The 15,102-nt window shown below is 36.8% G+C and overlaps 2 protein-coding genes across 3 annotated transcripts; both read right to left on the bottom strand.

Annotated features, from left to right (window-relative positions):
• Positions 1–260: 260 nt before the first annotated feature.
• On the bottom strand, positions 261–1,493 carry LOC137808260 (uncharacterized). Its single transcript, XM_068609292.1, has 2 exons — positions 1,095–1,493; positions 261–1,043 (listed from the first exon to the last, which is right to left on the bottom strand). The coding sequence occupies exons 1-2, from the start codon at positions 1,491–1,493 to the stop codon at positions 261–263; spliced, it is 1,182 nt and encodes a 393-aa protein (XP_068465393.1).
• Positions 1,494–3,196: 1,703 nt separating this feature from the next.
• LOC137819296 (lysine-specific histone demethylase 1 homolog 2) lies at positions 3,197–14,164 on the bottom strand. 2 transcript variants are annotated; one of them, XM_068623101.1, is made up of 3 exons: positions 14,053–14,164; positions 12,177–13,939; positions 3,197–4,408 (listed from the first exon to the last, which is right to left on the bottom strand). In XM_068623101.1, exons 2-3 carry the CDS (start codon positions 13,708–13,710, stop codon positions 3,708–3,710), a joined length of 2,235 nt encoding a protein of 744 aa, XP_068479202.1. In that variant the 5' UTR covers positions 13,711–13,939; positions 14,053–14,164; the 3' UTR covers positions 3,197–3,707. The 2 variants fall into 2 exon arrangements, with proteins under 2 accessions (XP_068479202.1, XP_068479209.1); XM_068623108.1 differs by having other exon boundaries at positions 12,177–13,970; positions 14,053–14,116.
• Positions 14,165–15,102: the final 938 nt, after the last annotated feature.

Raw genomic sequence — 15,102 nt, 5'->3', positions numbered from 1 at the left:
TTGATCATTAACCAAGAAATTTTGGACAAGATTAGGAACCGACAAACACCAAAGCTTAGCAACTTTATTAACAATAGGAGACGTAGCCACCAAATGCATATTAACAGATTTGAAAAGGACGTCGAAAGCATTAGTGTACGGCATCATGGGTTCAGCAAGAAAAACCAGGAGAGGTTTATGTAGGTTAAGTAAACTAAGCAACATCTCCACAGTTTTGTGGTTCCCCAATCCTCTGACATTCCAAAAAAATGAAGAGACCTTCATTGCGACGTTGTAGAGAGAACTGCCTTAGCAGTTTTCCTGGATTTACCAGTCCCCTTAGGTGGTCTCCCTGGTTTTCTTTTAGTGCGAACTGTTTCCTCCCCATTATCACTGTCATCCTCCTCCATGTCATTAGAGTCAGCCCAAAATTTTGAAACAACCTGATTTTCAATATGATCATAATTAATTCCAACAATGGTAGGGGGAATAGTTGACGCTCCAATATGAGAATCAACTCCCACATCTGTAGTTTCCAAACCATCAAGAGAAGAAAAGTGATTTTGAAGGACCAACGATATTGCTTTAACATCCCCAAGATATTTAGCCTTCCGAGGGGAGGTATGAGGCGACTGAGATGGTACAGTCACAATAGCAGTGACCTTCACATTAGGAACTGGTGCATTAGTATCCGCATGTGATTTAACCCTCCGAGGAGAGGTAGTACGCAACGGAGATGGTACAATCACAGGAACAGATACCTCCACATGATGATCATCAATAAAAGTTGTTGAATTTGACTCTGAGTCCTTAGCTTGCATAACAACAATTGAATCCAAAGTGGGAGTGGACAACCCCTGCTTGGGTGAGGACCTATCATGATCTGAAGCATCCTCAAGAGGAGGCATATCTGCAAAATCATCCTCCCCTCCACCAGTTTCATCAACTTTCAACTTATCAATGAGGCCTTCCACGAGTTTTGTCTCCGGATCTTTTTCCCTATATTCTTTACGTTGTTTAGGAATCACGGTCCTCCCTTGGTCCCTTTCATCAGAAGATGCCTTCTAAGAAGGTTTATGTTGAGGCCCAAGAACACGACCCTGGTCATGGATTGCCCGACATTGAGCAAGCTCGTGCCCAATCATCTTACAATGAGAGCAAAAAGGAGGGAGCCATTCATATTCCACACCAGCTACAAAAGCAAAGTCTGGACGTTCAACCAAAAGTTGATCGGAGAGAGGGGACAGAAGATCAATATCCACCAACACTCTAGCAAACATACCCCTATTCTTTCTCATAGTATGCTCATCCAAAGACAAAGGAGTACCAAGGCCTCTAACGATGGAATATATTGTATTTGGTTTCCAATACTCCAAAGGCAAATGGTAGATTCTAACCCATGTCTGAGCTTTGGTATTCTTCATGGTAGCTGGGACAAAGTCTTTTGTCCAGGCAAACAATCTCAATAAACCAGGAGATAACTTCAGTGAACCCATCCCGAGGGCCCATCGCATGTCTTCTATAGAAGCGAACTCAAACTCATAGAAACCTTTCCAAGAGGAATTGTTTTCCATGGTCCAAGAGCTTTCCACACCGGCTGCAACTTTTTAGTTAAATCCAGGTGTGTAAGAGGTTTATCCCCCTTAGATAGAATAATCCGACCATGGAGATGAGTTTTGCAATCCTCAAGACCAGCCAAGTAATCTGCCTCATCAATCCAGACAACAAACATGTCACCTTTAATACAAGGAGTAGGTAGCTGGGACAAAGGAATGTCACATGTATTTCCCAAAGCCTGAGCAAAAGTCTTCCTTTGACCGGATATAGAATATATTTTTTTATCAGGACATACTTCCCGATCCATCAAACAAGCCCATGGTATGAGAAAACCCGCAGAACCCTCCGTCATTTTAGAAGGCTAATAAGTTGCCGCGAAGAACTCCGCGCCGCACCTCCAGCTATTCCGCTGGTGAAGTGAGGCAATTTGGCTTTGAAAGCAAACCAAAAACCCAATTCTGACGAACCAGAGCCACGCCAATCTAGAACCCTCTCCCCTTTCGACCACAACATGCGGCGGCCAGCACGTGAGCAAGGTGCTGGAAGGTTCTCCAGGAGCCAAAGCGTGGCGTCCTCGTCGGTCAGGTCCTAGGTTAGCGACGAGGATTACACGGAGCTCGTGAGAGCCGCGTCAGCGAGAACGACGTTGGCGAATCGAATCCACGTCTCGATAGTGTTGCCGAAATCTAGCAGCGTCGGGATGGCGAGAATCGACGAGGATAAAGCGGTGGAGGCGGAAGGAGGTTTCGCCGCCGATCTGTATCCGAGGAGTAGAAGCTACGCTGTGGCGAGGAGCAAACCTTCCAAAGCTTAGGCATTGGCAGCCGCTCCCCTCTTCCTGGGTGCAGCCTCAGTACCCTCTCTGAAGCCGCTCTTGAATCTGCGAGGTACGTGACGCAAGTACCTCATCCTTCCAGTTCCAGTGGTCTTTCTCCTAATGGCCTTCACGCTCCAGTTATATTTTCTAATATAACTGTAGATAACTTTATTTAAACAAAGTCACAGTTACTTTTTTAATCCATACATTTAAAAAGAGATCATTTTTTATCCTCAACTAGGACACAAAATCCATCACTTTTATAGATTTTAAAGACCAAAAACATAAACAAAACTAAATAGAAAGCTAAACTTTATGAAACAAAATATATTTTAACCTTCTTTGTTCCATTTAGTCAAATAATAACCTGACTTATATTAAACATAACCACTTTTTTCTTCTTTTGAAAGCCACATTTCTCATCTTAAAACTCTTTGAACAATCCAAACGTGAAAAAAGAAGTTCTAAAAGTAACTCCCTCACATTCTTCTTCCAGCTAGTAGTATTACACATTGGAGGTATGAAGGAGGGATTTTTACCATTTCAATTTCATAAAATAATTATCGAAATAGGTAAAATTTCAAAAAATTATTAAAATAAGTAAGTCATGACTAGGTAATATGACTTCAATTAGTCTATCACGTTAACACATCTTCAATGTAATCAAATTTTAACTAAAATCATATCACCTTTACACGACTTATCTATTTTAGTATTTTTTTTAAAAAAAATTATCCATTTTGGTAATTAATAAGTGAAATTGTAATCTTTAGTAAAAGAATCGTATGAAGCAATTATACTAAAAAACAAAGCTTTCATGAATGTATGGAACCAATGAAGGAGTAAAAGAAGGAATTAGTATATTATACAAGTACAAGTTAGGCACAAAGGCCCTCCAGAAAAAAAAATTACAAAAAAAATAACAACAGTGATGTCCGGTGGGGTGTGGTATAGGTAAGCACTACTTATACATGAACACAAATTTGAATACATGATACACTTGGGGGAATAGTACCCCTCTGTTTACAAATTCTGCACACCCCTTTTGGACTGCCAATACCTCTCTGTCAACAAGTTTCATCTAATTTTCCTGTGATTACATAACTGATCGATGACTGAAGACTTGTCTTCTAAAATTGAATCATCTCACTAGTCAAGCCTTCAAAAATCCTCTCTATCTCTAGCAGCAAATCAATGATCTACGAAAGTCTATTATATACAGACTTTGCACCCCAGAAGCAGAAAAGAAAAGTCAAGATAATTCCAAGCAATTCTTTTGTAAGGGTGTCTCTACAGCACAAGGTTTCAGTTGAAGACAAGATGCAAAAACCATCCTTTTTAAGATATATGATGTTTAACAAGTAATTAAGCGGTTCCTCCCACGGCCTTTTCGAGAATACGCAATGTTAGCTACTAATGTATTACCTGCTGAAAACAAGGCACTTGGTCCCATGAGCTTCAAGCCAAGGCTTTTGACCAAAAATGATAGCCTGCTTTCATCCCCTCCCTCAACTAGTTGTAGCTGCTGCGCTTGTTCACGGGATAGTACAGTGTACAGCTGCAATGGCCACTTAGTTGAATTCTGGTAGCTGTTTAACAGCTCCTCATAACTCTGTTCGGTGTCACCAAAAGTTACTTGAAGAAGCCCCATTGAAGGCAGGCTCTCTGATGAAGAATAAAAAATGAAAGCAAATTTCCCACATTCAAAATCAGGCTTCTTAAATAATTCAAGGAGTATATCATGGTTTGGTCCAATATTCTTAGGCATATATTTCTTAGTATTGTTTTGCAGACGTGAAAATCTGTATATGCGTGAAGCTTCCCTTAAGCCACTCAAGAAAGCACCATGCATAGTTGCAGGATACTGCCTGCTTGTAGCCTCACCAGCGAAGAACAGTCTGGTTCCCACGCTTTCGGCTAGTATATCATAATCGTCACCAGATGAATGCACACTAACATGAGAGTAGGAACCATAAGAAAGGGGATCGCTTCCCCATCTCGTACAAATTGACTGAATTGGATCAGGTACAATAATGCCTTTAGGATGAAATATCCCTGCAGAACAAGGAACATTTGAAACAAGGCATATGAGGTAGCAATTAAGAATATCCATAGTATTCAAAATGGGAAAAATACATGACAGCATGAGAAGGAGAATAGATATAAAGACTATTTCAAGAACAAGGACTTCAATATTATAAAGGTAGCATTTGACACGAATAGAACATAAAGAAAAAAAAATGGAATGGGACATTATTGTTCCATTTAATGTGTTTAGTACCTACAAAACCAATAGTTGAAAGAAATAGATTAAATATATTTCTGAGATGTATTTACAAATGTGATTACACTGTCAATTTATAGACGGTTTACAACCTAATTAAGGAAAGAAATAATAGGTAAAGAAAACAAGAAATAATAGGTAATTAAAGCTATACAAATCAAATCACTAAAAGATATCAAATTTGTCCTAATAAATAGAAAATGAAATCTGCACTTAATTATGAAATAATTATCTCCTAATTATGCAACACTCTCCCTCAGATTGGTGAATGTATATCTATCATTCCCAACTTGCAAGTAAGATCTTTGAACTGTTTTGCGGGAAGTCCCTTAGTAAACATATCTGCCAATTTAAAGTCTTGAAGGGATGTACTCGGTGACTATAACACCATTATCCAACTTCTTCTTAGTGAAATGTCGGTCTATCTCTACGTGCTTTGTTTGGTCATGTTGAACTGGATTGTGTGCAATACTGATGGCAGACTTATTATCACACATCAAACCCAAAGGAGCTTCATATTTTATTTTGAGATCATCGAGTATGATCTTCATCCATAATAGTTCACAAACCCCTTGAGCCATGACTCTAAATTCTGCTTTTGCACTTGATCTTGCTACTACATTTTGTTTCAACTCTAGGAATATCATCAACTCACCATTCATGACTTGCTTCTTGCTAGATATTATGAGATATTGTTAGATATCTCTATCTAAGTAATGGACTTAGTCCATATTTTTTGTATGTTTCTTTTTTCTATATAAGCATAACCCTATGTGTTTAATATACACAAGGGATCTATCCTATTCTTCTTACTTTATTTTAATATGGTATCTGGAGCATAGGGTTAGGGTTCAATTTTTTTGTGAACCCACTGTTCACCGGTATTTTCCAGTCACCGCTCCACCGCCTCCACGACGTTGGAGTTGCCGCCATCATCGCCAATTGGCAGGTGACTGAATCTCTCCTTATCATCTATGGCTTCTTCCATTGCCACTATGTCTGATCTGTCTATTTATACAAATTATGTCAATGTTCATCTCTGCATTGACAAATTGGATGGAACCAATTATGACACTTGGGCCTCGGATATTAAATTATGACATAAGAGTCAAGGTTATGTTGATCATCTTACCCGCATGTTGTTGAAAATGAGGTTTCCCATTGGTTGAAAATTGATGTTCAATTATGCATTATTATCAAATTTACCATTAACTCATCTTTAAAACAATTTTTTAGTACCTATGAGACATGTTCAGAAGTTTGGGAACAAGGAAAAATTATTATACACGAATGATACTCAACGTCTTTATGGTGTGTCAAAATCTCCTCATAGTTGTTGCTCCCAAACGTCTTGATGGTGCAATGGCGAAATATTTGGGTAAACTTCATAATGGGCGTGAATATCTTTCTCATTCTTTTAAAACTTTTATGGTTTCTCATGGTATTCTTCATCAAACTTCATGTGTTTATACACCTCAACAAAATGGGACAACTGAACACAAGAATAAACATCTTGTTGAAATAACTCGTATTATTTTAATCCATAGTGATGTTCATCAGCGTTTTTTGGGTGATGTTGTTCTTAGTGCATGTTATCTCATTAATCACATGTTATCTTTAGTTTTAGATGAAAAATTCCTCATTCTCTTTTATTTCCACATGAACCTCTCCACCCACCCCTTACCTCCCAAAGTTTTTGGGTCCACATGCTTTGTTCATAATTTTAATCATAGTCTTGATAAATTATCTCCTAGGTTGCACAAATGTGTCTTTTTAGGGTTCACTAGATCACGAAAATGATATAAATGTTTCTCACATTCTCTTAACCGTTATTTTATTTCAGCAGATGTCACCTTCAGTAAGTCTTCCCTTTACTTTTAAATCTTCTCCTTCTCCTTATGTGTCTTCATCTAATCAAGTTAATATTCTTATTGTTTGTGATCCTCTTGTTCTGCCTAGTGCACCTAAAGATTCACCACCTCCACTATAGTCATCATCAGACTTCCCATTGTCCATTGACTCTCTTCTAGTGCCAACACCTCCACCCCCTCCGACTTCGACAGTTGAACCTAATCTTCCCATTGCCATCCGTAAAGGTATATGTTCAACCCATAATCCCTTTCCACATTATACTACTTTGAGTTACCATAGACTATCTCTACTTTTTTATACCTGTCTTTTATCTATTTCTTTTGTATCCATTCCAAAATCTGTAGGTAATAACTTAGTCATCCTGGTTGGCGTCAGGCCATGCTTGATGAAATGAATACGCTATAGAATAATGGAAATTGGAAACTTGTTCCTTTACCTTCTAGGAAATTTGTTGTTGGTTGCAAGTGGATTTTTGCTATCAAAATTGATCTTGATGGCACATTGGTCGTCTCAAAGCTTGCCTTGTGGGTAAGGGTTATACCTAAATTTTTGGTTTAGACTATGGTGATACTTTTTCTCCTGTGGCAAAGATGACTTATGTTCGCTTCCTCATAGCCATGACTGCCATGGTAGTCAAAATCGCGAGTTGCATCGTAAGATCGTACGATTTTATGATATATACTCATGGTGCCGATCTGCGATCACCAGAATAATACGATTCCGGCGGATCGCGCGGGATCGGCGTTGCAAATCGCAACTCACGTGGGATCGTCGAGTTTCGCGATGCTGGAAATCGCCACATGCAGCGCTTGTTACATGGTTGCGGTGGCGCGACAACATTTACAGTGTCGCGACGGCGAGTGGCACAGTGGCTGTGGTGTGGCAGCAGTAGATGGAGTAGTTGATATTAGGGTTTTTGTTTAAGATGGAGGAGGCTGCAGTAGTAGCATATGGGCTCAATAAGATAAAAAGCCCAAATAAGTGAAAAGAATCCACTTACTGCACAGTGAAAGAAACTACTTACTGCACAGTGAAAGAAACTACTTACTGCAAATTTAATTTTTTACTGAAATGTTACAAATTCTCCAACAAAATTAATTTTTTTAATCCAGTGCAGTCATGAATCCTGCTCTCCTCCCCCCTTCCCTTTCAACTTCCTCATTGCAGTCACGACTCCTACTATTCTCTCCCCTTTCCTTACACCTAATTATGTATTCTTTTATATATTATGAGACTCAATTATGAATTTCATAAAATTTGTAGGATCTTACGATCCGTGTTACGATTTCCGATTTACAATCATGTTTATCTATCCGATCCTAAGTAAGATCTCGATTTTGACTACCTTGATGGCTGCTCTTCAACGATGGTCTCTTTAGCAACTGGATGTCAAAAATGTCTTTCTTAATGGGGATTTGCAAAAAGAAATTTATATAGAGTAACCTCCCGATTTTGTTGCTTAGGGGAAGTCTTCTGGATTGGTATGTCATCTGCACAAATCCTTATATGGCCTCAAGTAGTATCCTAGGGCTTGGTTTGGAAAATTTAACAATGTTGTTCAACAGTTTGGTATGACTCACAGTCAAGAAGATCATTTCGTTTTTTACCATCACTCGAGTGTTCGGTGTATCTATCTCGTAGTATATGTTGATGACATTGTTCTTATAGGCAATGATCACCATGTCATCTCACAAGTAAAACAACACCTTTGTCAACACTATCCGACCAAAGATCTTGGTAAACTCAGATAGATATTTCTTGGAGATTGAGATAGCACAATCCAATATCGGTATTAGAATCATTTAGAGTCTATCCTAATGAGAGTTAGTTGGGCTTATCAGGCCACCCGTTATCGGACCGCTATCAGACCACTCATAAATATATAGTCCCATGCACGAATTGTCAGTCTCAGCATGAGGGGGTGTTAACGAGGAGAGGAAATTTGGGCGAAGAAATAAATGAAAACGGGAAATGTTATCAGAAATATAAACAGAAGCACTTGAATAAAAAAACCCATGGAACATAACTCTCCACTAATTGAGAAATATAGGTTATTGAGACACTCTCCAAAGATGTCGTAATTCCTCATCAGAAAATGTTAGCTTAAATTTAGATATATGTGTAGCCTTGTCAGGAAAGTCATGCAAAGAATAACAAGTTTCTTAAGTATGTCTCATCCTTTTACAATATGAACATTAGGGAGTACCACTTCTACCACCACTTCCTTTTTTCCTCGGTAAACACCATTATTGAAGATTCAACAAGATCTAACAAAACTCACTGATTTTCAGTGTTGGAGCACGAAGAAGACATGTCATATGGTTTTCCATTGAAGGAACTTCTTGACCTATTAAAATTTGAATCCATAGCACTCAAGACCAACACCATGCACAACTTATCAAGTTTCTTCCCTTTATCAAACAAAATATGCTTCCAAACACACTTTTAAGGCTTGGGCTTGAGCAAAAAAAGAAACCATGTCATTATCAAATTGCTTGAAAGATGTCAACTTTCTAGCTAAATCATATAATTGTTGAATATCATTCCCAAATATTTTGAACCTTCCTACAGAAGGAATTGCAGGTTTTGAAGGTCTTTAAGGTTCTAAAATGTTGCTCTACAAATTTCCACAAGAAGGCATAGTTGGAAATCAAGATTTTTCCATTACTCTTGACTATTTGATAGCACTTCAGTTATAATTTTTTCTAAATGATCGCAATATCCTTGACCAAGGAACCATAGTACCCTAGAAGCTGACCAAGATATATATAGTTTTTGCCATTGAGTTTCTTTAAAATTATGATTGGAGTTCGAAAACCGAAAAAATAGGGCCAAAATGACCTTGTTGCTAGAACAATAAGAAACCTAAACTCAAAGGACAAGGAGAACTCAAACCTATGTCGCACAAACACATACACGACACTCACATTGGGATACTTATGGTCTCCAAAATCTAAGACATGATGACACAAATAAATATATACATATACATATTTACATTGAACATTATTATGAATTATTTAAATAAACAATCAAGATTTATATATTCAAAAGTATCGACAAAAACGTTAGTCAAATATAACAATTCAAAGATATTGTTACTCAAATACAAAAGTGAATTTAATTTGTCCATTCAAAGTCATAAAGTAAACAAATCTAACTCATTTATGACATTTCACTCCCTTCTTGACCATCATCTTCATCATTGAAAAAGGATACTCTAGTTAAGATTCATCTAAAGACAAATTAACAACTTCAAAGAATTCTACAATATATAAAGATATGATATGTGGATAAATAAAATTGTTCTTCATAATACATATATAATCTAAATATTCCTTATTACATAGAATTCACTTCTTATTTCTATAATTATAAAGCAAACTTACATAATAAGTTTGAGTTTCTAACTTTTAAAAAAATTCACAGTGCCTAGCCTCATTAGCATTGTGTCGGAGGAGTGTTAGAGGCTCAAAAAATGTTTTTAATCTAGTACTTCAGAAAAGTGTATGATATGTAACATATGTGTCCACACGTGTCGGGCACAAGGACATGTAATCGAAAAGGCGTATCTGAGCTTCATAGACTTGGACCCACTTTCCAAGCAGGGAAAAAAAAGTTGAGGTCATTGCTAACTTTGGGGCCAACTTAAAAGAGTCATGCTAGACAAGGCAGACAAACTTGAGGTTTGATAGAGAAACCATAGGAAAAGGGGTTAGCATTGAAAGCAAGTGGGGACAAAACTAAATTAAAAAATACAAGGTTCTACATCACTTGATGAGATGTACAGCTATGTGTTTGTTGGAGGAGAAGATGACAATGGTCAACAGCGAGTGAGGGACAAAGAGTAGGATTGACCCACTCTAATACCAACTTGAGAGTGAAAATAGAAAAAATGCTTAAGAGATAGATCATCTCTTAACCAATTCATATAATATGGATCCTTTCATCAAAGATACTCGCAACCTACACATAGGTGACAGATAAATAGATAAGTTAACCTAATCTAACAAGCTAGCATATTAAAATTAGTTAAACAATTCTAACAAATTGGTAATACAAAACTGATAAGATAACCTATTCTAACAAGATAACTATTCAAACAAGTTAAACAATTCAGACAAGAAAAAAGAGAGAGAAAGGGACGAGCAAGTGGGTTATACCAGCATGCTATATAGTGAATGGGAAAATAGAACAACAAATGAGAAGCAACAAGAAGGGAAAAATATATTAACAATGAGGGTTCTCACAAACTACTATGTGCTGGCCAGAAAACAAAGATGATAGGTAGAAAATGTATGTGAGGACACGTAGAGGAGATAGAGGGTTGTGCAAGAGGCAATCTCTTCAGGATTCAGGAAAGAAAAAAAGACTATGTTATTCCTCTATAGAAAACCCCTGCTACATTCAAACCCCCCTAAAATACAGTTCCACAATGTTAAAACTTATAATTTAAGAGCATTTTCATGTTGATTGCTATGTTTAGACCAATATGTGCACAAGCAGCAATCTTGTCTACGGTAGTGGTCAACGACCATGACACCATAACCCTACACTATAATCTTCAAATAGCAGCATCATGCCACTATAGCATGCTATTTTCAATCAAAGTAAGATCCCATGAATATAAAAGTATAAATTCCACAAAGTATGAGAATATAATTAACTAATACATACATGTAATAATACCATTACAAGTTAAGCAATAATTTAGATATTTATTTAGTAGTAGTAGTAGTATTAAATCTCAATCTATTTATTTGGCAATACTATATAAAGATAAAAAAGATATCCAAATTAAAGACTAAATGGAAAGGTTTAATTCCAAATGAACACAACCCAAATGAACACCATTTCACATTCCCAAAACAAAATAAATAAATAACATATTCAGTCGTGTTATCATGCATGAGGATCTGCAAGTAAGTTGCAGTAATCAAAAGACTCAAATAGATGAAGCCATCAAAAGGGTGTCTTAGAGGTTGTGGCAGCCAAATGTCCTAAACAAAGAGAAAGCTTCATGGTGCTGAGCGAAAAGAACACCTAGATATGAAAGCTTCAAAGTTTGATGGTGTTACATGAAGAGAGTATGAATTTGTGGCAAAAAAATATCTGCAAGGAATGGATTTTTTCAATTCCACATGGCAGAGTCTTGCCAATGGCCGACGCCATAACCGATTATTGATAACACTGTATGACATATATCAATTATATATGTATAAAAAATGGCATACAGATAAAAATAAAATGCATGACAAATTGACAATAACTCAAAGTTTAATTCGTCAGATACTCGCCATAGATGTCAGGCAAATGAAGAATGCAATCTGCAACCGCAATGCTATAGTGGCCGCTATTCAATATCCAAGTAGTTTGGTAACGCAATAGTTATTAAGGCTATTTAACAACTCTGTTTTTATAATTAAAACAATATTTATGAAGCTATTCTATCCTATTTTATATAGTTCCACTCTTTTTAATAGAACCATGTTATATCACTCTTTTAAGCCCATGCTCAGTTTTACTATATTTTTAAGACAGAAAATATATGTTAAGTTTCATCCTGTTCAAATATGCCTACAAAACACTTCCCTAATTGGATAAATAAATACAATAATAATACAGGCATTCAAGTATCTATTAACATTCATCAAATAAATGTGATACCTTTTAAAACAGTCAAAACGCGATGGAGCAAAATGGAAGGATTTGTGGATTCAAAGGCTTGGGCGGCTTCACCAGCCACCAGCGCAACAAGCGCGGGGCCTCCGGAAACTGTGTGGTAACAGTAGAATAGGAAAAACTCCCCACGTTGATGACTATATTCATTGAGACATCCAAATGTGTCTTGATCTTCCCCCCAAAATACATGAGGAAAAACCATAGCAACTTTGTTCAGCAGCCCAAACCCCATCCTCTCAATTGCTGCCAGTTTCCTTTCAGGTAATTCAGGTTCAAAACTGATGGCCTTCTTTTTCAGAACTCCAAGAGGCACAGTGCATAAGGCAATATCTGCTTGAAAGACTTGGTCCCCAGCAATGACCTCAACACCCTCGTTCCCATATCTGATAGTATTCACAGTCTTTCCATAAAAAATAGGAACTCCTTCACATAGAGCTTTTATCAATCTCGTATTCCCTCCAGCAAGAAAGCAGTGATCACCACTCATCTCATACGGATCATCCTGATCCCAATAGGCAGCCGAAAGATTTGAAAGGCACCCAGCATTTGCGTATTCCAAATTTGCAAGATGCCAATCAAGCAACTGCCTCTCATCAGTACTTCTGGTCACGCTATACAATTTCCTAAGAGTCTCCAATACCGAACCAAGTGAGGTATCACTTGCAAACCCACCCATAATTTGCCTCAGCTCCATAACCTTGTCAAGCAACCTATTAAATACAAATTCAACGCTTGCATCCATTTCTGTATCAACCGGTGCCCCATTTGGCTTATATAAAGGGCAATTATCTCTGACTTTATGAAGTGGTATAGAAAGTTGTCGAGCCAGAACTCCCAAAGGGTTAGCATGAATGCCAGTGATAATGCTCCCACCAACATCAATGGCAGAAAATTTTCCCTCACGCCCTACCTTCTGAGTATAAACTCGCCCACCAGGCCGATTTCTGCCTTCCAAAACCACCACCTTGTAACCGAACGACAACAGCTGCCTCGCTGCTGCCAACCCTGCCAGGCCAGCTCCAATAACAACAGCAGTCCCCTCATTTGACTCGGGCAATTGAGAAGTAAATGCAGGTGAAACCCCAAAATTTATGTAGCCATTATACAAAAGGAAATCGTATGCAGAATTAATCAAATGCTCATACTCATTGCTCACAGTTTCCCTAATCATCCCTTTACTCAACCACAACCTCACATTCCCCCTCCTCCACAGAGCCAATATATGATTCCTTATCACTATGTAATCATTCTGCTCCTTCCCACCCAACTGCCTCACAACCCCAGCCCTAACCTCCTCCTCAAGCAAAGCATCAATAGGGAAACCAAGCGACATCGCAATCATAGCCTCAGTCTCAGTCTCCTTCTCCAAATCCTCTTTGGTCCTACTCCTCTTCTTCAAGCCACCCCCCAATTGCTTCTCAAACAACTCATCCATCAGATCCTCATCATAGCTCCTCAAATTCACTTTCCTCCTCAGCGAACGCTTCGAAACCGATCCGTTCGAAGCCGGGGATTCCATTATTATGATAGGAGTTCACAAAAATCACCAGAAACCCAAACCCAATAATGTGCCTATCCTTCTATTCAACTGTTTTCACAACTGCATGGAACAGCAAACTACGCTAGATTTGTGCAAAAGGGTATGCACAATTCACCAGTACCAATCAACGCCAAACAAAACAATCCTATCCCAATTATTTCCACTCTTCTTTCTGGAAGAACCTTCGTAACAGTTTTACATCATTCCTCTGCGCAGCAAAAAGGAAAAGCTTTACATCACTGTGCAAGTGTTTGAAACCACTGAGAAACATAACAAAACCAAGAATGCAAAAGGGAAGAAAAAGATAGAAAAAGGGCATACAGTGATTGGGCGTAAAAGCTCTTCTATGGAGTCGCCTGCAACAGTGAGAAGGGCACCATTGTAAAGGGAGCAAAGAAATGATATAACTGTTTGTTATTAAAAAGGATAGAATATATATTACTTTTTTATTGGGACTATTGGGCTATTGTAACACACAATACAAAAGAAATTACTTTTTGTACCCTATGTTTTCATCCTTTTAAGATCTTACCATTTTAGAATGCGAAAATATATCTCGAATCTTGAATTTCAGTAATAGTAGAATATATTTTTAGATTTTGTAATGTACCTACTTTTCCAAAATGAATTCAACATAAATTCAAATTATGAATACATATTAGCATAAATAAAAGTTCAACCATAAATTCAACTTAGTTTCTATAATAATTTTCGGATATTTGAATTATTTAAGTAAATGTATTTTAATTGATTATCCTGGATAAATATTTTCATATAAAAGTTTTAAAATATCCATGATAAATAAAAAATATTTAAATAGTATAAAGTTATTTTTAATTATAAAAGTTTTATAAATTTGTTAAAAAAAAATAATTTAAAAGAATGCAAATTAAAAGGAATATATGGTTGAAATAATTGATAGAAACTTTTTTGAGCTAATTACAAGATTATCAAGGTAAACCAACTTCTAAAATTAAAAATAAAAAATATTTAAAGCATTTAACTGGAGAGATTTGTAAATTTATAACGCATTTCGGTGTGAAAAAAAATGTAGGATTAAAAAATTAAAAATTAAATGAATTAATAATTGTGATGCAGTGAACATTAAAAAAATATTTAAAGCATTTAATTGAATAAATTTTTTAACGCGTTTTGGTGTGAAAAAATGGTAGGATTAAAAATTTACAAATTCGTATTATTAAATGAAATGAAAATTGTGATGCAGTGCACAATTAATTCTTTTTTTTTTTCTTTTATGAGTAGTACAGTTTATTTAAGTAGCTGAAGGCATTTATTGTGAAATTTAATATTTTAGTTGATTGTGATTTAATTTAAATTCTGCAGATAAATTAAGCGATTTATAGTTCAGAT

The sequence above is a fragment of the Phaseolus vulgaris genome, chromosome 11 (genome assembly GCF_000499845.2).
Source record: "Phaseolus vulgaris cultivar G19833 chromosome 11, P. vulgaris v2.0, whole genome shotgun sequence".
In the NCBI taxonomy this organism is placed as follows: domain Eukaryota; kingdom Viridiplantae; phylum Streptophyta; class Magnoliopsida; order Fabales; family Fabaceae; genus Phaseolus; species Phaseolus vulgaris.
The sequence above is the reverse complement of the archived record's forward strand: the minus strand, read 5'-3'. Positions and strand labels throughout refer to the sequence as shown.